At 36.4% G+C, this 24,005-nt stretch overlaps 1 protein-coding gene and 1 pseudogene across 2 annotated transcripts in view; one reads left to right on the top strand and one right to left on the bottom strand.

The window, feature by feature from the left end:
* Window positions 1-20,686, bottom strand: part of WRN (WRN RecQ like helicase) — a gene marked incomplete at both ends in the record, with an annotated part of 136,466 nt that extends 115,780 nt beyond the window's left edge. The window contains 6 exons of the mRNA XM_080710251.1: window positions 5,119-5,188; window positions 6,334-6,483; window positions 8,067-8,215; window positions 9,075-9,220; window positions 18,832-18,944; window positions 20,591-20,686. Coding sequence (XP_080566377.1) covers window positions 5,119-5,188; window positions 6,334-6,483; window positions 8,067-8,215; window positions 9,075-9,220; window positions 18,832-18,944; window positions 20,591-20,686 — 724 coding nt within the window. The remainder of the gene's footprint in view (window positions 1-5,118; window positions 5,189-6,333; window positions 6,484-8,066; window positions 8,216-9,074; window positions 9,221-18,831; window positions 18,945-20,590) is intronic.
* LOC308273645 (serine/threonine-protein phosphatase 4 regulatory subunit 3A-like) lies at window positions 10,819-13,344 on the top strand (annotated as a pseudogene). The gene is made up of 2 exons: window positions 10,819-12,324; window positions 12,467-13,344. The product of its transcript is annotated as a serine/threonine-protein phosphatase 4 regulatory subunit 3A-like (transcript).
* Window positions 20,687-24,005: the final 3,319 nt, after the last annotated feature.

The following is a 24,005-nucleotide window of genomic DNA, read 5'->3' as shown; positions in this document are numbered from 1 at the left end:
TCAGCTTAGAAAAGCATTACTTACTCTAAATATATTTTCGAAATACAGCCCAAAACTTTCACCATTCCAGAAACATTGGTCATCCTCAATCACATATACATCTGTCTTGGTAAAAATGGAAAGACCCACTCACGGGCATATGGAGAGGGCCAGACCCATTGATTACGGCTAGAAGGAAAGTTAGATGCGTCTTCCCTCCGGATGAAAAAAGACCCCTGTGGGTAGCAGCAAGGGACATTAAATATCTTCCGCCATGCACTAATAATTGTGATTCCAGGGAAAAAGAGATCCCTGAGATTAACTCTCTCTTCTTAATTGCAAAAAGAAAGATACAAAATGGAGACGAAAATTCTCATCAGTCTAATCCTATTAGCACAAGTAAGGTATAGCAAACAAGGATTTGGAAACCCAGGTAAGGCAAGAGAGATCCTTAATAAAGGATGGGACGGCCCTGCGATTGTGGAGGGGGTACCTTCCCAGTACTCCCTGTAGATGGACAGGCTATCCAAAGTAATCCATTTTACAAGCCACCTTTAGACTCCCTTGCAGATGTAGTGTTACAAAACCGGAAAGGATTAGACTTGTTAATGGCCAAAAAGGGAGGCATATGCTTGTTTTTACAGGAAGAATGCTGTTTTATGCCAATAAATCAGGTTTAGTCCAGGACAAGATAAAGCAACTCCAAGAAGACCTTAAAAAAGGCCGGCAAGATCTACAAGACAACCCATTATGGACAAGCTTCAATGGGCTTTTGCCTTATTTTTTCCCTCTATTGGGCCTCCTTGTGTCTCTCCTGATTGTTTGTACCCTGGGCCCCTGTATCCTCAATAGATTAGTTCAGTTTGTACAACAACAGCTGGAGGCAGTTAAAATACATCAAGTAGAGATCCAATATCAAAGCTTACTGAGAGAGAGCCCAATCAGTATGACTGGAGTTCTGACTATGAACATCCCTCCTCTGCTCCCCATGTACCCAGTGACAGGTAAGATCCTCAGAGGAGGACAACCTAAGACAGGGGCTGGGGTGGCTTATGAGCGGCTATCAAGCATGAGTACCCAATGACAGGTAAGATCCTCAAAAGAAGACAACCTAAGACAGGGACGATGCATTTTGCCCTCATATTTAAAAAGGAAGGGGGAGATGTTGAGGTCTGCACAACCGCCTAAAAAAACCACGAGAACTTCTGATGAATCTGCAACATGTAGCGCCGAGCGGATATGGAGGGCGTAACTACTCCTCTTGCCCCCACTAGCCCAATTTGGTAATGTTGAGCCTTATTGGCTCATATAAAGTTTCTGTGCTCGTGAACCCCTCGTACATTGGATAATGATTGTCTGCAAGTTATGTGCTTTGCACATGCAAGAGTGACCTTTAGCATGATAGGTTAGAATAGTTTCCTGTTGGAAATCCCCCTTGCGGTTATTTGCTTTAAATTGGGTTGCCTGAGAAAAATAAATGAGATCCTGCTTAACATGACTCTTGGCTCTGTGTGTTGCTGTTCGGGGCCGTCGGTACTCTTCATCCTGTTCAGCCCCACCGCTGACGGGCTGGACCCGTCTGTTATCCACAGTCACTGTCTCAAATTTTCTACTCCCATTTTCTCTCAAAACAATTCCAATCGGGCTATCACCACACTAGTATAGCAGAGCTGCCTTGGGAAAGGTTAAAAATGGCCTCTGTTTAGCAAACCTGTTAATTCTTGATCCACATCTCATTCACACACTCAGATTGACACAGTTGAAAATTTCTTTCTCCTTAAAACCTGGCTTCTCAACACGACTTTCCTATACTTCTTTTCGCATGAGTATTCCCTCTCCATCCTCTTTGCCATTCTTATCTTCCTGGCATCTCAATGTTGGTATGTCTTTTATGTCAGTAACTCCTGTGTTCTTTATTTCATTCACTCCTTATTTTATCTTATCCAGTTTTACTGCTTAAACTACCATCTGAATGTTTATGATTCCCAAACTTTCGCTTCAACTGCAGAATCACATTTCCAATAAAAACCTACTATATCAAAAGTACTTAAAATCTAATATGTTCAACACTGAAATAGTTTTGTCAACAAAATCTAATATTCTCATAATTTTCTGATCTTTCCATACATTAGCTGATTCAACCAAAATATCTTGATTGTTCTTTCAGTTTCTGTATCTCACTCCTTACATAGAACTCATCTACAAAGCCTTCACAATATGTACCTTCAAAATGTCTAGAATTTGCCAATTCTCACCATCTCTGTTACTACTAGCATAGTCCAAACTATTATTTCTTACCCAGCTTATTAAAGTAGACTCCTAATTGCCTACCAAATACCAAGGTAGGCATGCTCTTACAGGAGCAAAAAATAAAATAAAATTTTAAAAATTTTAATCACCAACTTACACCCCATCACTATCATCATATTTGCTTCCACTAATAAAGAATGAAGTTTTATCACAGCATACAATGTCCTAAAAGATCTAGCCAAGCTGCTTCTCCTACCATTTTTATCCTATTCATTTATCTTCAGATACACTCACTACTTCTTAAGCAAGGCAAACAATCACCCTCAAAGGCTATGCACTCCCTCCTCTAAAGCATGTTTAGCTCTTCCTTCCAATAACCACAGGGCTTGCTCCCTTGCTTTATTCAGATGAAATGAAGGAGTTTGGACTGTTTTGCTCAGTGGATTTTCTCCAGAACTTATAATAGTGCCTAAAACATAATAAGCACTCATGAAATGTGTGTTCTATGAGTCAATGAACATTTCCTTTTCAAACTAAACTTTTTTTAAAAGGTTGTATATGCATACTTTAAGATCCCATTCCATAGATCTATCTTTCTCCTCTATTCTTGCTAATATGATTTCTACCTACTTCATTCCATTACTCCACTCTTGGTACTGCTATAGTACCCTCATAGTATCATAGCCTCTAAATCCCTTTCTGTTTTAGTAACACATGCCCCACATGACCATCCTTTGCCAGAAACTCTTGTCACACTGCCAAGCTTAATCATTAATTCTAGGTCCCCATCCCCAGTTTCTCAAACTCTCCGCAGAATTTAAAACAGTGAAAACATCCTCTTATTTAAAACTATGTTCCTCACTTACCTTTCTGCATGCCACATTTGCTAGTTTCCTCCCCTAACTATGGCAACTTCTGTGGTGCCCCATCCTCCACACAAACATTAGACACTTAAAATAATTCCACAGGACTCTTAGACCCACATTCTTTAGCTCAAACTGTTCGCTGAGCAATAGCCTACACATCTCACTGCATAGAGGACACCTCCCTTCTGCTATCCTACAGATTTCTCTCCTTTAACATACCTAAAATCAACAGTATGGCTCCTTATCCCCAATAGTTGCTCTTCCTCATTAAAAATTTTCATCCCTCTTGCTCATGTCAACAATAAATGAATGATGTTTGACACATGCCTCTCATACCCCTAAATTCTGTTGATTCTACTGATCCATTAAGTGTATTCTTTTTTTTCTTCTTTTTCAGTACTGGGGTATGAACCCCAGGAGCATTCCACCTCTGAGCTACACCCCCAGCCCTATTTTTTATTCTTTATTTTGAAACAGGGTCTCACTGAGTTGCAAAAGACCTCACTAAGTAGCTGAGGCTGGCCACAAACCACGATCCTCCTGTCTCAGTCTCCACACACAGCTATTAAATGTATTCTGAAGCTATTCTCATCTCTCAATATAAAGAACTGATTCAAATTACCATTACCTCTCACTTGATGTACTGTCACAGCCTCCCAAAAGGTCTTCTCACTGGGACTCTTGCCCTCCTACATCTATTTTCTAATGGACAGCTCAAGATTCATTTTGTTTTAAATATAATGCATTTCATGCCTGTGTTTAAAACCCTCAACAGCTTCAAGTGCTCTTATGGGGTAATGCAAAATCATTAGCACAGTCCATCTGCTTTCCTCCTTCTGCTCCTATATCACTCACCCTTTCATACTCAATAGCTTACTACAACTGAACAATTTTCCACTGCCTATAGATAACATAATCGCTCTTACCATTGAAACTGTGCACCTGTTCTGTCCTGTACCTACAACACTTTTCAACAGCTAGTTAATCCTATTCCTATTGTAGGTCTTGCTTTCAACATCCCTTTTTTCCAGGAAACATTCTTGAATATTTCCAAATATGTGCATCAAGTCCATGCTCAGAACATTTTAGATTATAGAGCATTTCAGATTTTGAATCACAGATGCTCAAGCTGTATTAACAACTTTCTAAATATAGGTGTTTTGAATATTTTGTCCCTTTTAGTGTTCACAACTAATCTCTGAGATAGATATTATATATTATCCACATTCCAAACATGTGGAAACACACATTTGCAACAGATGAGCTATGAAAATATGTATATATGTAACACATGAGCTTGTGCCCATCTACTCTACTACATGACTCTTTCTGAAATCATTGACTTATCAAAACATCTGACAAGGGTACTGAAGTTGAACGAGGAAAAATAGTGAAGAAAGAATTTAGCAATTTAAACCAGAACTCTATAAACATCTTTTGTCTTTTATTTTATTTTATTATTTTTATTTTTTTGATGGTACTGGGGGTGGAACCCAGAGGCTTTCTACCTCTGAGCTATACTCCCAGTCCTATTTTTATATTTTATTTGGAAACAGGGTCTCGCTGAGAGTCTCATTAGTAGCTGAGGCTGGCTTCGAACCTTCGCGATCCTCCTGTCTCAGCCTCCCAAGCGCGGGGATTACAAGCGTGCGCCACCACCCCCGGCATCTTTTGTCTTTTAAAGCCTTTTGTATAACACATTTTAAATATTTATAGCAAGGAGGTATAATCTCCAGACTGGGAAAAACTATATCTCACTGATGTTATCAAACCCACAAAGCCCCAGATCTAGAAGCCTAATAAGCAGCAATGCTATAAAATAAAAACAGTAATTCTTTGCCACAAATAACATATCTAAGACTCTAATCCTTGAGCCTGATGCATGTCACCTTAATGTCAACACCACTCAGACATTCCAGAAGTTGTAATAATACTAGCCATTTAGAAAATATCTGAATATTGCCTTTTTGGAGATAAATATCACAAAAGAACAAATTCATATTCTTTTTAGATAGTAACATACCTTTGTTTATAGCAAACATCTGTACAGCATCATCCAAAATTTCTAATTTTTGATAAATGATGAGGCCAGCCTTTAGAAAACAGAGAAATAGAAAGTAAAGATAACCAAAATAAAAGTATATGTCCCATCTATAGAAAAATCCCAAAGAATGATTCCCAAAGCACCCAAAAAAACTGAATTTCACTTGTTATACAAAGATCTGTATTTTTTCATCTAATCATTTCAATAGTGACAATGGAGAGTAATCTGCCACAGTCTTAAGAGAGTTCAACTTTTCACTTATTTACATTAATTATAAGTAATATACAAACCAAATAATTTATAAACAGAATGCAATAAAATACAATCTAGTGAGAATTGTTTTGACTAGAGATTCAACTTCAACTGAGCTTGTCAAAGGATGAAGAGTCTTCCTTCTAAATATTGTTAACATTATAAAGTAACATTGACTTTTCATGAATAAAAACAAGAGAACTTTTGCTAGTCTCAACTCATTTTATAATTTTTAAGAGAAAAATTATCACCCTATTTCTCTGACTAAAAATGAATTATTTTTCTGGCTACAAAGTAAAGGAGTTTCCATCTGTAAAAACAGATGCAAAATGGGAAACGGTAATAAATTGATCAACAAATAAAAGTATGAACTAGGGAAAAAGAAATTTCACTATGGAATAAAAGGTATTTCTTGAATTAAACCTCACACATAATAGCACTACATATAAAGATAACCTCAGATTCCCTATGTATAAGCTTTTAAGTATGAAAATATGTCTAACAGAAGCACCGAGCAAATTCTAAATTTTCACCACAGTTTTAACATAAATATAAGAATAAGGCCAGTTTCAATATAGAAGCTGTATAGCAATTATTCTTGTTCTGAATTATTTATCAAATATATCAAAATACCACTTGTGCTTACTGAGCCAAACCTTATCAGCCTTTCATGTTTTCAACAAGTTCACATTTCTTTTACACACAAACTAGGCATTATTTTGGCTTCATGGTGATGAAAATAACTGGCAGTGGATAACCTGTTGATTGGTACTTACTAATTAATACTGGAATTAACAATTTCAATGATTAAAGTATTTTAATGTAAAACTGATATTAAATATCCTAATTGAGTTAATGTTACTACCACAATAAGTATTTTCTAAAATAATTTATAGTAAGGTTAAAAAATACATAAAAACCTAACAACCTTTAAGTACATACATAAGCATCAGTGGCTGCATAGAGTTTCTGTTCCTCAGTGAGAGGAAAATTACTCCAGTTGCTACATCGAATAGACTTGTCTTTCAGAAGCTGTTTACCCAACAGGTGTTTAACTAGACCATTGAGGCTCCAGATTTCTGTACATTTCAGCTGAAATTAATGAAAAGGAAATACAGCAAAATTACTACTATTATCAGATACTCGTAAATACCACCTAATAAAACTGAAAATAAAATGAATAAAACTGAAAGTCTTATAACAAAACACAACCCAGAGATAGCCCATGATAAATTTCCTATCACTAAAAACCTAATTAATAATCTATAATATAAAAACTTAACAATGGAACTTCCCCAATGTATGTATTAGAATTCTTGAACTTTTAAAAGTATTATTCATGGAAAAAAGCTGAATAGGTTAGTTAGCATGCTTTCTACTTCCTAGCCAAATGAATACCTAGCTAAATATGAGAACATAATTTAACGACTTCATTAATAAAATAGTTGAAATATAAAAGGACGAATTAGAGGTAAAACCTCCACTGAGAGCATTCTATGACAAGAGCCACATTACCCTTTCCCTTTGACAAGAACAACAACAGGATATTGGTACAAATACATTCAAAAAATAAAATTAAAACACAACACTTAAATTTGCGAAGAGGCCACAAAGTGAGCACTAGCAAATTCAAAAAATGTGACATAATCCCCTGCATCTTTTCAGATCACAATGGAATGAAACTAGAAATCAAATGTAAGACCCAGAATAACCACATAAACATGCTCGGATTGCAAATTACTGCAACCACTTTGAAAAACAGTATGGAAGATCCACAGAAAAATGGAAATGAACCTACCATATGATCCAGCAATACCACTTCTGGGTATCTATCCAAAAGAATGAAAATCAAACTACCAGACTAATGCATGCGTGTCTATTTTCATAGCCACACAATTTACAATTGCCAACTATGAAACCAGCCAAGATAGCCACCAACAGATGAATGGATTACAAAACTATGGGATATGTGTGCACTGCAATTTTACTCAGCCATAAAGAACAAAGTTCTTCTTTTGTGAGGAAATGGATAAAAATGGAGAAAATTATGCTAAATGAGATTAGTCAGTCACAAAATGTAAAAAATCAGATGCTCTCTTAATATGCAGAAAAGCTAGGGAGAAAAATGGTTATAGGAGAAACTGTAGATGAGGAAGGAGAAACCACAGATGAGCAAAAAGGGGACCTAAATGAGGGGGATAGGAGGGTGAAAGAGGGAAATTCTCTAATGTACATGATGTACATTCACAAACGTCCATCAGTAAGCCAAACAGAGAAGGAAAAAAAAGGGAGGAAATGGGATGGTAACTGGGCAAGGGCTAAATGATGTGTATATGTATGTCTCTACGATCTTGTACTCCATTAAGAAGTATGACTATAATGCACTAATAATAAACTTTAAAAAATAAATATGCAAACATATAAAATATAGTGAAACACTACCAAGAATTAAGGTGAGGGAAAGAAAATGCTTACTTAAAGAAACTAACTGTATGCTAAGACAATGGATTAGAACTGAAGGTTTTCATTATTGAACATTCACATGAAACTATTATATTAATATAAAAACATTACATTGCTTAAATTATTTTTAAATGTAATATTTGAATAGAAGGCACTTTCTGCAAAAAACACAAATTTTTTTCATTTCTTAAAATAATAGGTATTACTTTTACCTTTTCATTGGCAATATCTGTCAACTCCACAAAATTCTTCAATTTGACATCAAAGTCACGTAGAAGTTTCCACTGATCTCCTTCAATTCCTACACCTGCCTTTTTAATTGTTGTATTTTCAAGCAACATTTTTAATCCCTGGGGAAAAACTGTAACATTTTATTGTTATTTCTGTAATTTCAATTAAGTATGATAGATTTACTCTCCACTTCATATACATAGCATGTTTTTTTTAATTTGTGCATTGTGAATTCACAAATATATTTATTTTCAGTATTTCTAGCTAAAGCAAAAACTCCTGATTAATAAATGACAAAAAAATAAAATTAAATGCCACCTTTTCTTGTATCAGTAGCACATTCTTGGACAGTTAGACCCTCTAACCTTCAGTTATTTTTTTCTCTAAAAAAAGAAAAAATATCAATGCCTCACAGGATGTTATGGAAATTAAATAAAACAAAGAGCTCAGCATGGTGGCTCACACCTGTAATCCCAGTACTTGGAAGGCTGAGACTAAAGGATCAGAGGTTAAAGGACAGCCTCAGCACTATAGCAAGACTATCAATAACCTAGCAAGACCCTGTTTTAAAATAAAATAGAGAAGGGGTTCAATCCCCATTACTACAAAAAAAAAAAGACTATAAGTAAATCAGATGGAATTTGATACTTAAACTAATGTAAAATTATCATAGAGGTACCAACTAAAGAAATGGCTTAGCTGAGCGTGGTGGCGCATGCTTGTAATCCCCGTGCTTGGGAGGCTGAGACAGGAAGATCACACAGGTTCAAAGCCAGCCTCAGCTATTTAGTGAGGCTCTCAGCAACTTAGTGAGACCCTGTTTCCAAATAAAATATAAAATAGGTCTGGGAGTATATCCTGGAGGTAGGAAGCCTCTGGGTTCCGCCCCCAGTACCACCAAAAACAAAAACAAAAAAGGCTTAATTTTACAGTTAATATATTACAACTATCAGCCATACAAAAATAAACAAAGAAAAGTGATGACCAACCTGACATAGGAGAAATGTGAAACAAGTAACACTTGCTCTCAGACACACACAACTGAATTAGTGCAACTCTGCTTAGTTTCCCTTTATTGTACATTGGTGGCCATTCCATGTCAAATCCTATCACATCTCCATCAGATAAATTCATCCTGAAGGGAGAAATTTTAAGTACATTAATTTTTTTCTTGTGGCACTGGGGATGGAATCCAAGGGCATTCTACTTCCAAGCTACATTCCCAGCCCTATTTTTTACCCTTTATTTTGAAATAGGGTATCACTAGTTGCAGGCAGCCTCACTAAGTAGCTGAGGCTGGCCACGAACCTGCAATCCTCCTGTCTCGGCCACCCAAGTACTTGGATTACAAGCATGTGCCACCATACCTAAGTACGTTAAAATTTTAAATACTTGCATAATTAAATACATAACTTAAAAATTAAAAGACAAACCACTGACGGGCAGACTACAAACATCTGTGATATCTACAACTAATAATGAATAGTCAGAAAAAAATTTAAGGTTTTGCAAAAAAAAAAAGTAAGACTAATAATCCATCCAAAAAATGGAGAAAAACAGAAACAAGCAATTCCCAAAAGCAAATCCAAATGACCAATATATCCAAATAAATATGTGAAGATACCAATTCTCTCTACATAATTACACATCTTTCCAAATGGTAAAAATTAAAGAGTTTCACAATGTCAAGAGCTAAGAAGAACATACACATTTGAGACTTCTCATTATTGATGAGTCCCAATTCATTAATAATATCAGACAAACTTCAAGCCCAAGTTTATCAGAAGAGAAAAAGTAGGTCATTTTTTTTTTTTACTGGTAAAAGAAACAATCCAGCAAAAAGAAGTAAAGATAGTCAACATTTATGCCCCAAATACAGGTGCAGCCACTTTCATAAAAAAAAAAAAACCCTCTTTGTGACATTAAGTCACACACAGATCCCAATACTTCAACACTTTCCTCACACTGCTACACCGATCTTTTAGAATGTCAGTAAAAATGCCTCAGACCTAATAACATCATAAAACAAATGGATCTATTAACACATACAGAATATTCCACTCAATTACAGCACAAGAAATTTAAAGGATGAATATGTGGAATTGTATTCAACTGAAGAGCTTCTGTACAGTAAAGGAAATAAGAACCTCAACAGAGAGCTGAGAGAATGGGAGGAAGTTTTTGTCAACTATTCCTCCAATAGAGGACTAATATCTAGAATACACATAGAATTCAAGAAACTCAGTGCTAAGAAAACAAACATCACAATTACAAAAAACGGGCAAGTGAACCAAATAGTCACTTCACAAAAGAAGAAATTCAAATGGTCAATAAATGTATAAATAAAAGTTCAACATCCCACCGGCCGGGCGCTCGAGGCGCTCGGCGCCGGCCTAGGGGAGTACTTGGCTCAGCGCTGAAGCAGAGGCGCGGAGCCCTGGCCGCGGTGGCAGGGCCAGGCATAGGAAGGAAAACGTCTGCCTGAGGCGGCGGCTCGGCGGAGGAAGGAGCCGGGCAGAGAGCAGAGCCGGCTGTTGGCGGCGGCAGTGCTGCCCCGGCTCTCAGCAGCAGCGGGACAACGGTGCGGGCAGGGCAGCAAGAGGACGACCAGGCTCCACCGGAGCCCCGGCCATGCGGGCGGCGGCCAGCAAGGACACTGAGGCCTGGCGTCCCGCCCGCGGCGCCCGCCTCTCCGGGGCCCTGTTCCCCGGCGCCTCCCGCCCGGCCCGCAAGATGACCAACACCCGGCGGCGGGTCAAGGTGTACACGCTCAAGGAGGACGGCAGTGGGACGACCAGGGCACCTGGCATGTGTCATTGGACTATGTGGAGCACCTGAAGGGCATGTCCCTGCTCCTCAGGGCGAGAAGGACGGTTCTCTACTTTTAGAGTCCAAAATAAATCCTAACACTACATACCAGAAACAACAGGACACCTTGATTGTGTGGTCTAAAGCAGAAAATTATGACTTGGCCCTTAGCTTTCAAGAAAAGGCTGGATGTGATGACATTTGGGAGAAAATATGTCAGGTTCAAGGAAAGAACCCGTCAGTGGACATCACTCAGGACCTTTTGGATGAATCTGAAGAGGAGCGATTTGATGACATGTCATGACCCGTGTAGAAGTGCCATCACGTGAATTAAGCCGCCTCGAGGAAATTGCAGAACTTGTGGCATCATCTTTACCTTCCCCTCTCTGTCGTAAGAAACTTGCACTAGCACAGGAAAATGAGGGTTATATTAAAAAACTCTTAGAACTTTTTCATGTATGTGAGGATTTGGAAAACAATGAAGGACTGTACCACTTGTATGAAATTATCAAAGGCATCTTCCTCTTAAATCGAACTGCTCTTTTTGAGGTTATGTTCTCTGAGGAATGTATAATGGACATCACTGGATTTTAGAATATGATCCTGCTTTACCAAAACCACATAAACACAGGGAATTTCTAACAAAAACAGCCAAGTTTAAAGAAGTGATTCCCATATCAGATCCTGAGCTGAAACAAAAAATTCATCAGACATACAGAGTTCAGTATATACAAGCTATGGTTCTCCCTACCCCTTCAGTCTTTGAAGAAATATGTTATCAATGCTTCACTCTTATCTTTTTCAATAACGTATAAATTGTTGCTATGGTACAGGAAGATGAAAAATTTCTGACAGATTTGTTTGCATGACTAACAGACAAAGCAACAGAAGAGGAAAAAAGCCAGGAATTGGTTAATTTTTTTAAAAGAATTTTGTGCGTTTTCTCAAACGTCACAACCTCAAAACAGATTTTTTTTCAAGACTTTGTCAAACATGGCCACTTTACCAGCTTTAGAAGTCATCCTCCATATGGATGATACACAGGTACAAAGCGCTGCTAATCCATCCATGGCATGAGAGTTTGTTATGAAGGAGGTATAACAGAATGATGATGATATTTTGCTCATCAACCTCAATATAGAACATATGATTTGTGATACAGATCCTGAACTTGGAGGGACAGTCCAACTTATGGGCCTGCTTCGAACTTTAGTTGACCCAGAGAACATGCTAGCCACTGCCAACAATACAGAAAAGACTGAATTTCTGGGGTTTTTCTACAAGTACTGTATGCCTATTCTCACTGCTCCCTTACTAGCCAATACAACAGAAGACAAGCTTAGCAAAGATGATTTTCAAACTGCACAGTTACTAGCACTTGTATTAGAATTGTTAACATTTTGTATGGAACATCATACCTACCACATAAAGAACTATATCATCGCCAGGCATGGTGGCACACGCTTCTAATCCCCGCGCTTGGGAGGCAGAGAAAGGAGGATTGCGCAGGTTCAAAGCAAGCCACCGGCTGGCTTAAGAGACGCTGTTTCCAAATAAAAATTTAAAAAAAAAGAACTATATCATCAACAAGGATATCCTCCGCAGAGTGCTAGTACTTATGGCCTCAAAGCATGCTTCCTTGACATTAGGTGCCATTCATTTTAAGAGAAAGATTATTGGAGTAAAAGATGAAAAGTTTTCTGTTTGAACCTGTAGTCAAGCATTTCTCAACAATGGATCTCACTACAATCTGATGAACTCTGCCATAATAGAAATGTTTGAATTTATTAGAATGGAAGATATAAAATCATTAACTGCTCATATTATTGAAAATTATTGGAAAGCACTGGAAGATGTAGATTATGTACAGACATTTAAAGGATTAAAACTCAGATTTGAACAACAAAGAGAAAGACAAGACAACCCCAAATGACAGTGTGTGCTCCATTTTGAGGACTCATAGATATCAAAGATATGCTAGAACTTTAGAGGATGAGGAAGAAATGTGGTTCAACACTGATGAGAATGACATAGAAGATGGAGAAGCTGTTATGTCTCCATCAGACAAAATGAAAAGTGATGATGATATTAAGGATCCAATTAATAAATTCATGGAAAGGAAGAAATTAAAAGCGAGGAAAAGGAGGTGCTTCTGAAAACAAATCTTTCTGGATGGCAAAGCCCAAGTTTTAAGCTTTCTCTGTCCAGTAGAACAAAGACTAACCTCACCAGCCAGTCCTCTGCAACCAATATGCCTGGTTCTCCAGGATCACCTGGATCCCCAGGCTCTCCTGGATCCGCAACTAAGAATATATCTCAGACCACAGCTATTATCACAAAGGGAGGGCTTGTGGGTCTAGTAGATTATTCTGATGATGATGAAGATGATGATGAAGAGGACAATAAGACACGTTACCATTATCAAAGAAAACAAAGTTTGAGTTAGGATAATGGCAACTGCAGACAATCAGTACCTGTTGACAAAACTGGCTCTCTACCGCCCCTCTCCCCACAAAATCCACTGCAAAATGCAGTCAGCTCTTGTGAATGACTGATGAGGATCGGTCACGCACTGCTCATCAAGTGCCAATTCAATGTAGCAGGAGGAAGGGAACCACATATTTAGTGGAAAGACTTAAACCTTTGAGCTGTCCAGCTTGGACCACACATTACCCTTTTCTCAGGGAAGGAAATGGAAACAAAAAGCCAAAAGGGCAAGGGTTTTGTAAGTGGAACTCTGGATTGACTGGTCAATTGCTATAATCAGAACATGCTTTCTTGGAACATGTTTGAGACTCAGAAGAATGGGCCTTTCTGCCATAGTTCTTCACTGGTTAAGAATGCCAGCAGTTTCTTTGTATAAAGAGACCTACCTTTAAAATCATACATTCTGAACATTTTAGTCAAGCTATAACAGGTTTGGAAAATCTGTGGGTGAGGGGCAAATATAAATTTTCTCTTTTTTATTTGTTCCCTTTGCCCTTCAAACTGTAGTGGGAATTTGTCCCTACTTGATTAAAGATTGAGTGGAATTCTAAAAAAGTTCAACATCATTAGCAATCAGAGATATGCAAATCAAAACTACCCAGAGATTTCACCTAACTCTAACTAGAATGGTAATCATTCAAAACAAAAACAACAATAAATGCTGGCGAGGATGTGAAGAAGTGAGAACTCTAATATACTGTTGGTCAGATCACAAATTAGTGCAAGCACTTTGTAAAACAGTAGAGAAGATCCTCAGAAGAATGGAAATGAACCTACCATATGATCTAGCAACATCACTCTTTGTAGGGAAATGGATGGAACTGTAGAACATTATGCTAAGTGAGATTAGCCAGTCATGAAAGTAAAAAAATTGGATACTCTCCCTAATATGCAGAAGCTAGGAAGAAAAAGGGTCATAGGAGGAACTCTAGACAAGGAAGGAGAAACCATAGATGAGCAAATAAGGTGACCTGGAAGAGGGAAATTCCCTAATATACATGAAGCACATTCATAAACATATCAATCACTTAGCCAAACATGAGCAGAAGGAAGGGGAGAGAGAATGGGGTGGGAATTGGGTAAGGGCTAAATGAATGATGTGTGCATGAATGCTTCTACCATCTTGTACTCCATTAAGATGTATCCTACAATGCATCAATAAAAAATAAATAAAAAATAAACTCAACTTCTGCTTCAGGCCTGGATGGAATAATAAGAACTCTTCCACCAAAGACAAAGAAAACTACAAAATATATGAATCAGTCTTCAGACACTCAACAACAGGCAATGAAGGACGATGACCTCTGAGGGAGAGAAACAAAGGAAGAGCCTAAGTTATCCCAAAGTTCTGCCTGGAATAAATCTGTATAGAGCAGGCTGTACTCTGCTCTCAATTACTCCACAATGTATACAGCAGTAGTCTTTAAGCTGTACCAAACCTGATTAACTTCATTTTGAATACAAGTGTCAAAAGAGAAAGACCCTACACCTTGTTTGAACTGCCCAGCACAATCATAAGGCAAAGACTGATAACTTATTCATGTTAACTTATAAAACTACATCAGGAGCCGGGCGTGGTGGCGCACGCTTGTAATACCCGCAACTTAGGAGGCGGAGACAGAAAGATCACGCAGGTTCGAAACCCGCCGCACTGGCTCAAGAGACCCTGTTTCCAAAAATAAAAATGCATAAAATAGGTCTAGCAGTGTATCTTGGAGGTAGAAGGGCTTCCAGTACCACCAAAAAAATAAAAAATATAAAAAAATAAAATAAATTACATCAGGAGTACCAGGATTCTTGGGCTTAACAAGTGATATCAGAAATACCAGATACAGAAGCTTATCAATCTCATCATAAAGACATAAAAACCACTTAGCTAAGACTTATAAAAGAAGGAGTGCCCCAAGAGTACCACAGACGCACACTGACCCCATCACCCAACCACCCATCACAAGCCTTGCCTAGGAAAATCACCACAGCAACGGGCTTCAATTTAGTGCAGTTTCTCCTGCCTGTGATGACAGAAGGCTCTCTTTAAACTGACACTATGAAACTGCCTGCCACCATAAACTTCAACTCTGCAGAACTGGTTTGTTAAATCTTTATCTGACTTCCTTCAACAACTCTGCATTCTTATCTGCTCTTTACTCTCAGCACAGCCTCCTTGAAACTCTTTGGCTACCTTTTAACCACCTTATAACTGCCTGTTTCTTAGTTTTTATGTAATCTATTTATATCATTAGGTGAAGTATGATGTGTGACTTAGGTGTTATAGACGTTAGTAATTAAGGTTATAGACGTTAGTAATTAATATTGGAATGGAATTAAAAAAAACTTAGGGCTGCCCTGGTCCCCATACCAAGTGAAGCATGAGTATTTTCAGCAAATTATAGCTGATAAAGTGATGTAGCATGTGAATTTACTGCTATTCAATGAATTCTGACATTGTAAAAAGATATAAACACATCCAGTCCAAGTGAATAGGATAACTTGCTCATGACAGAATTACAGACAACACAAGTAGAAGAATCGCAACAAATGCTCTGAGTTGGGGAGCCAGAGTTCAGAGTCAGAAAAGCTGAGGTAGTTGGAACTTGTGGGGCAGACTTCTGGAGAGGAGGACAGTAGGCAGAAAAAGTGTTCCAGAAATCTTCCTGGGTCTACTTAAGTCTTTGTAGAATATATATATATATTACATATACATACATACATACATACATACATACATACATGCACAGACTTGAAAATATCAATGAGTTTGGGCTAAAAATGACCAAGGAATTATAAGCTATCCCGACTGGACAATTTCTACTGATTACATAGAGGTAAGAGGACATAAGTTTCTAAAAAGTCACACAATTCTAGTTGGTCACCTGGGGCAATCAGCAAAGATGCCAGAAGGGCCACACCTTATTATAAGGCAAAATTATCCTTAAGAAGTAAAGACACCTGCAGAGCTGCCTTAATAAAGCTTAAAACAACCTTCAAAATATAAAGTTGATATTCAAGAACTTAACTATCTAACAAAATTCCTTTCTTTGAACAAAAACAAAATGAAATATCCAACAAGGTAAAAATCACATGCAAAAAATTAAAAATCATGCAAAGAAACAGGAAAATATGAGCCATAACCAAGAGAAAAATCACTCAATAAAAAAGTAGATTAATGAAATAAACATAATACATTAAATTATCATAAGTGTGCCAAATATGTTCAAAATTTTTTCAAAGAACATAAACGAAAGAGAGCCAAAATGACAAGTACATTTCTAAATGGAACTTCTAGATATAAAAAAAATCAAAAATAAAAACTGTATAGAAAATAAAGAGCAGAACATATACTACAGAAGGAAAAATTACTAATGAACGTGAAGACAAAGAAACTATTCAAACTGGAGCACAAGAAAAAATAAAAAGGAAAAAAGACAGAGAAAACAGTACAAAGCAGTTAACTTAAGTAACAGAATGAGAGAAAAAATATTTATAGAAAATTTTCAAATTTGATGAAAATTATAAAACAACAAATAAGAAAACTCAATGAATCCAAACAGAATAAACACAAGCTACACTACACAAGGGTGTTATAAAACCTTTAATAAGCTGGGCATGGTAGCGCACGCTTGTAATCCCCGTGCTTGGGAGGCAGAGACAGGAGGATCACACAGGTTTGAAGTGAGCCTCGCTGGCTGAAGAGACCCTGTTTCCAAATAAAAAATATAAAAATAGGTCTGGGAGTGTAGCCCAGAGGTACAAGGGTTCCATCCCCAGTACCACCAAAATAAATAAACAAATAAAACCTATAACAATATAAATCTTAAAAGTGGCTAGAGTAGAGGGGGATACCAAACAAAAACTCTGCTGCCTTCAAATATATACTAGTCACCAAAATTAAAATTCTTCAGATCACTTATGTTTATTGACTTCAGATATGACATACTATAGCAAAGCCAAAGGTAAGTTGATGAAGTTATATAATCATAAGACATTTTTTACCTTCTCTGTGAATCTAATTTAATTCAATATATTGAGACCCAAAATCACCCAGATCCGTGGAGTGGAAGGGAAGACACGTGAATATTCCAAGACTTTATCTACCACCAGAGAACATCAATAAGTATATTAAAGTATAATATAAATATATTAAATTATATTAAATATAAATATATTAAAGTATACTTTACTTCTGCTTTTATTAAATCAATGTATAATAGTTTAAGGGGAAAAAATAGGTTTTGCAACTTCAAAGAAGAGCTTAATTAACTTCTTACTACTTCTGCTTATAAAATGTTTCAAGAGCCTCAGATTGCCTTATTGCAGAGTTCTAATTTAACAAGGCGCTATGGTTTGAATATCCTCACCAAAATTTTATGTCCAAATTTAAACCAAAATACAACAATTTAGAGAGGTGATGAGATCATAAGGCTGTGCCCTCCTGAGTGGATTAATGTTATTGCCACGGGAATGGGTTGGGTATACAGAGCGTAGATTTAAGTTCTACATCATGACAAAGCACAAAGGCCTTCTTCAGATGTCAGTGACATGGTCTTGTGCATCCCTGCCTCCAAAACTTGTGAGAAATAAATATTTTCTTTATAATTTACCTAGTCTGTAGTAATTCTGTTATGGCAATAGAAAATGGACTTAAGGCACAGGGCAACTATTAAAAGTATTAACATTTTTTTTAAGTAATATTTGGTAGAACTTTCACTAAATAAAACAAAGCCATTCTTAGCTATTATATTCAATATTACTGTGTTGGTATTTTTAGTAAGATAACATTATTAATAAGGTGCACTTAGAGGGTAAATAATTCTTGCATTTTTCCCCTAAAGTGGTAAACTAAAATCAGTGTCTTCAATAGCTCTATATATGATGTTTGGATTTTTTTTTTTTTTTTTTTTTTTTTTGGGTACTGGGGATGGAACCCTTCTACCTCCAGGCTACACTGCCAGACCTATTTTACATTTTTTATTTGGAAAGAGGGTCTCTTAAGCCAACAAGGCTGGCTTCGAACCTGCGTGATCCCTCCTGTCTCCGCCTCCCAAGCATAGGGATTACAAGCGTGCTCCGCCATGCCCAGCTATAATGTTTGAAATTTTAAAAGTAAAAAATTATCCAAATAAAAGAGCTTATGAATAAACAAATTACAAATTTAATTCAGTTATTTTTAAAATTAAAACAGAACTCAATGATATGCTATATGAAGAAATAATTATCTTTGCAACACATTTCAACTATAAAAATCGGTATTCTTACAAAACTATTATCAAGTTTTTAAATGTGAAGTATAAATTCTCATTTTGTAAACCCAATTAAAATGTAATCCCATTCACCCATTCAACGACCAGAATATCCTGGTTCATTCATACAACAGAAACTCTGACCTAAGATATTAGTTATTATCTTCTAAGGGTTAAAATTCAATGAAATAAGGAAATTCAAATCTCTTACCAAATATTTTCTGATAGGAAAGAGCAATCACTAGCTTCATAGCTATATATAATAGATCCAGTAAATTCCAAGAAGGGGAGGTCATTTTCAAGAACACTCTTCTGAATACAAGCCTTGGATTAAATAAAATTAAAAGGAGAAACAAGTAAACTTCTTATTAGATAACTGTTAACTGAAATAATAAAGTTCACTGAAGATTCAATGCATGTTTCTATTTTTCATAAGTTAATGCTTTAGAGAATAATGAGGTTAATTTAACAAAGAAAAAGCCAACTGACTGTAAAATTGTTTTTCCTAATAAGTCTACTTTTTTTTTTTTTTTGCATGTCTGGGGGTGAAACCCAGCAGCATTCGACCTCCGAGCTACACCTCTGCCCTATTTTTTTATTCTTTATTTTGAAACAGGGTCTCACTAATTTGCAGAGGGCCTCACTAATTAGTAGCTGAGGCTGTCCACGAACCGCGATCCTCCAGTCTCAGCCTCCCAAATGCTGGGATTTCAAGCATGCACCATCACGCCCGGCTTCTAATAAATTTACTTTAAATTTCAAATTCTAGCCGGGCATGGTGGCACATGCTTGTAATCCCCCCGCTTGGGAGGTGGAGACAGAAGGATCGTGCAGGTTCGAACCCAGCTATGCTAACTTAAGAGACCCTGTTTTCAAATAAGAAAAGTATAAAAATAGGTCTGGGAGTGTAGCCCAGAGATAGAAAGATAGAAGGGTTTCCAGGAACCCCAGTACCACAAATAAATTAATTAATTAATTAATTTCAAATCCTATTTTCATAAAAGCAATTATTTTACCCAGTTTTTTCTGACAATTATATTATTATTCTAGGTGTAATAATGTGGGTTTAAAATGCTGAGGACTAGCCGGGCGTGGTGGTGCACGCTTGCAATCCCCGCGCTTGGGAGGCAGAGACAGGAGGATCACGCAGGTTCGAAGCCAGCCACGCGCTGGCTTAGGAGACCCTGTTTCCAAAAATGTAAAAATAGGTCTGGGAGTGCAGCCCGGAGGTAGAAGGACTTCCAGGAACCCCAGTACCACCAAAAATAAAATAAAATGCTGAGGACTGAACCAGACATGGTGGTACACACCTTTAATCCCAGAATTTGGGAACCAGAGACAAGAGGATCACAGGTTCAAGAGCAGCCTCAGCAAATTATGAGATTCTCTGTTTCAAAATAAAAGATTTAAAAGGGCAGGAGGTATAGCTTGGCAGTAGAATGCCCCTAGGTTCTATTCCCTTGTACCAGGCAATTAAAAAAAAAAGCTAAAGACTGGTTACCAGATCTTAAATTTACAAGAACTTAAACTGTCTCAAGCAAAATATTCATCATTGTTAAAGTCATTTAAATTATTATCTGAATGGGTACAAACAACTAAAGCCAACCAGGCAAACATGATATTAAAAACAGAAAATGTAGCCAGGTGTGGTAGATGGCTCACACTTAAAATCCCAGTACTTGGGAGGCTGAGACAAATAACAGGTCCATAGGCAGCCTCAGAAACTTTATGAGGCCCTCCACAACTTAGTGAGACTCTATTTTAAAATAAAAAATAAAATAGGGCTGGGACTGTAGCTTAGAATGCCTTGGGTTCAATGCCCAGTACCAAGAGGAAAAAAAGAAAATGTGCAGTAATGAATTCTCATTTTGTAAAATCAATTAAAATGTAATCTCATTCACCCACTCAACAACCAGAATACCCTGGTTTATTCATACAACAGAAACTCTGACATAAGTAATGACCTGTACCTTTCTTTCTTCTACAGCATATTTTTTATTCTGCATTGACATCCATTCAGGAAATCCACGCTGCTGTGGGGTTGTTTCCAATTCTTTTTCATTCATCTTTAAAATGCCCTATTTGCAAAAAATAAATAAATAAAAATTAGTACATATCACAAATCATTGAAAAAAACTGAGATAACCCTACCAATATGACTTAAAACCAAAAGCCTATATAATAAAAGAAGTTATGACATCTAGGCCCAAGAGCAATTCCCATATAAGACCCGGAATTGCAAATGAAACAGTGTAGATTTTTTAGCTATACATTAAGTATTTCTTCCTTTTAAAGGAAGTCAGTCATTTTAATGGAGTTCTAAGATTCTAGCACATTCAAAATTCTATTATTCTTTTATCCTTTCAAATAACCTTTTGCTCTCACTAGAAAATGGTATCCTTGAATATATGAAATATTAATATTTTATTATCTTTTTCTATATTATTATCCTGTCTTAAGATCTAAGTAAAATAGCAAAAGTATTAGATATATTCACAAATCTTCTTAAAGATTTAATTTTGAAGACACAAAAAAGCTCTTCCATGTTAATAATTTTTTATTATGCTCTTGGCATAGTACATGTATAATTTTAACTAAAAATAACTTCTTATACTTTTAATCTATTACTATCTTTGAGGAATCTGCAGTGTAAACCAAACTTCAAGTATGATTAAATAAAACAATATATGAGAGAATCAAAACAGATTTTTTTGTTAATGGCAAAATGGATTAAAATGTATGACTTACACTAATTTGAAGTAGGTTAAAGTTTTAGTAAATTCCTCAAATCTTAACTTTATTTTCTATTATGTCAAATTTCTAATAAAAGGGTAAAAAGTTTAAACATACTCCTAAAGATTCTCATAATGAAACATAATATTAATATTAAACAACCACAGAAACTATTTAGGATTTAGTGAATGACTATTATATTTGAGAATACTTAGTAATATAAAATAAAAAATTAAAAAGTATCTACCAAAGATTTTAAAAGGCCATTTAACCAAACATGAACTAAAAACTGAGAATATTGACAAATCATGAAATAAAAAAATTTAAAGGATTACTTTACCAAACTTAAAATTTCCCATATAGAACAAAATCCATCACTTTCACACACTGTACTCTTCAATTACTAGAGAATAATGGAAGACCTCAACCAAGGTTCCTAAGTAAACATGCTCATTATCTCAAGTGAGATGGTAGCCTTATAAACCTATATGTTAGTATTTACTAGAAGAAAAATACCAGAGAGTCCCCCAATCTAGAATATGTAGTTAGCAAGGTAGAGTTCAACTGACAAAATAGTTTATTGCAAATAAGTCTGTAGTTATGAATTAAAGGCTAGAAAATTCAGGGTAATATAATAATAAGAATATAAGATAGGAATTCCAAAACCCAAACAACTTCCTTTCTGCAAATGAGTTTTTGTCTATTAAACCAAAGCCATACATGATCTAATGCAAAAGAAAGAAACATTTTTGCAGTCTGTTTCTCAATTTGGGAATCCTCAAAAAAAAAATTCCATTTGCCCTTGGTGATACCTATATTCTTTGAATCATTAGTAAAGTTTGCTGTTAGGTAATATCTATGATTCAACGAATCAGAATTGACAACTCAACTATGAGTATTAACCATATACATTATATAAAGTAAGATAAAGCCGGGCGTGGTGGCGCACGCTTGTAATCCCCGCGCTTGGGAGGCGGAGACAGGAGGATCACGCAGGTTCGAAGCCAGCGGTGCGCTGGCTTAGGAGACCCTGTTTCCAAAATGAAAATGTAAAAATAGGTCTGGGAGTGTAGCCCCGAGGTAGAAGGGCTTCCAGAAACCCCAGTACCACCAAAAAAATAATAATAAAAAATAAATAAATAAATAAAGTAAGATAAAATACGCAAAATGTATATGCTTTATGAACTGTAACGCATTTTACAAATGTTACTGCTTATTAGAATCATATCTGCCACAGATTCAAAACCCTTAATGGAGTACAAAAGTTGATCTCAAATTTTATATACTTATAACCTGTTTTAAATCTTAAAACATATTTTTGTAAAGTTAGAAAACAATTTTTTGTCTTTGTTTTTGTTTTGTTTTGTTTTGCAGTACTGGGAATTGAACCTAGAGCATTTTACCTCTGAGCTATATCCCCAGCCTTATATTGTATTCTTTATTTTGAAACAGGGTTCAAGCTGCAGAGGGCCTAAGTAGCTGACGCTGGCTGCAAACCTTCCTGTCTAAGCCTTCCAAGAAGAGAAAATAAGTTTTTGCTATACCCAGAGTGGATCACTTGCAAAACACCAGAAAATCAAGATCTCAGCAAATAAAACAAACTCTATAAAAACAACTACAACACAAATTTGATGGAGGTGATTCAAGGCAAAAAAGTCTGAAAAGTAAATATGGGTTTGCATATATCACTATAGTACTCTACCTTTAGTTGTGGAAGATCCCGAAAAGTAGCAGAACTGGGTCATATGGTAGTTCCATTCCTAGTCTTTTGAGGAACCTCCATATTTTCTGCATAGTGGTTATACTAACTCACAATCCCACCAACAGTGTATGAGAGTTCCAATTTACCACAAATCCTCTCCAGCATTTATTATATTTGTATTTTTGACAATGGCCATTGTAATTGGAATTAATTGGAATCTCAGAGTAGTTTTGATTTGCATTTCCCTGACTGTTAATGATGTCAAACATTTTTTCATATATTTGTTAGCTATCTGTTTCTTTTGAAATGTGTCTATTCAGTTCAATAGGCTATTTTTTAATTGGATTGTTTTTAAGGTGCTGTTAATTCAGTCCTTCATCAGGTATTCTAGATATCAGTCTTCTATCAGAGAATTAGCTGGCAAAGATTTTTCTCCCATTCTCTATGTTCTTTTCAGACTCTTGTTTCCTTTGCTGTGCAAGAGCTTTTTTTAACTTGATACCATCCTTCTGCCCCCACCCCATTTTATTTCCTGAGCTTAGGAATTCTTATTGGAAAAAATCTCTACCAGTATCTCTATGTTCGAGGGTTGGTCCTATGATTTTAGAATACCAAAGTTTCTGGCTTAATTTCTAGGCCTTTGATCTATCTGGAGTTGACTTCTGTGCAGGGTGAGAGATAGGGGTCTGGTTTCATTCTTCTACAAATGAAAATCCAGTTTTGCCAACACCACTTTTTGAAAAGGCTATTATTTTTTCCAGAGCATATTTTGGTACCTTAGTCAAAAATCGACTGGCTTTGACTTCCGGGAAGATGGTGACCGAGAGAATCAGCACTTACAGGTCCTACTGACACCCAATCTCCATTAACTCAAAAACAGCATTCGACAAAGCCAGAAAATACTATCAGTAGAGGAATAAAAATGATATATACAAGGGACAGAGAATAAG

The sequence above is a fragment of the Muscardinus avellanarius genome (assembly GCF_963383645.1).
Source record: "Muscardinus avellanarius genome assembly, chromosome: 14".
NCBI classification, from domain to species: domain Eukaryota; kingdom Metazoa; phylum Chordata; class Mammalia; order Rodentia; family Gliridae; genus Muscardinus; species Muscardinus avellanarius.
The sequence above is the reverse complement of the archived record's forward strand: the minus strand, read 5'-3'. Positions and strand labels throughout refer to the sequence as shown.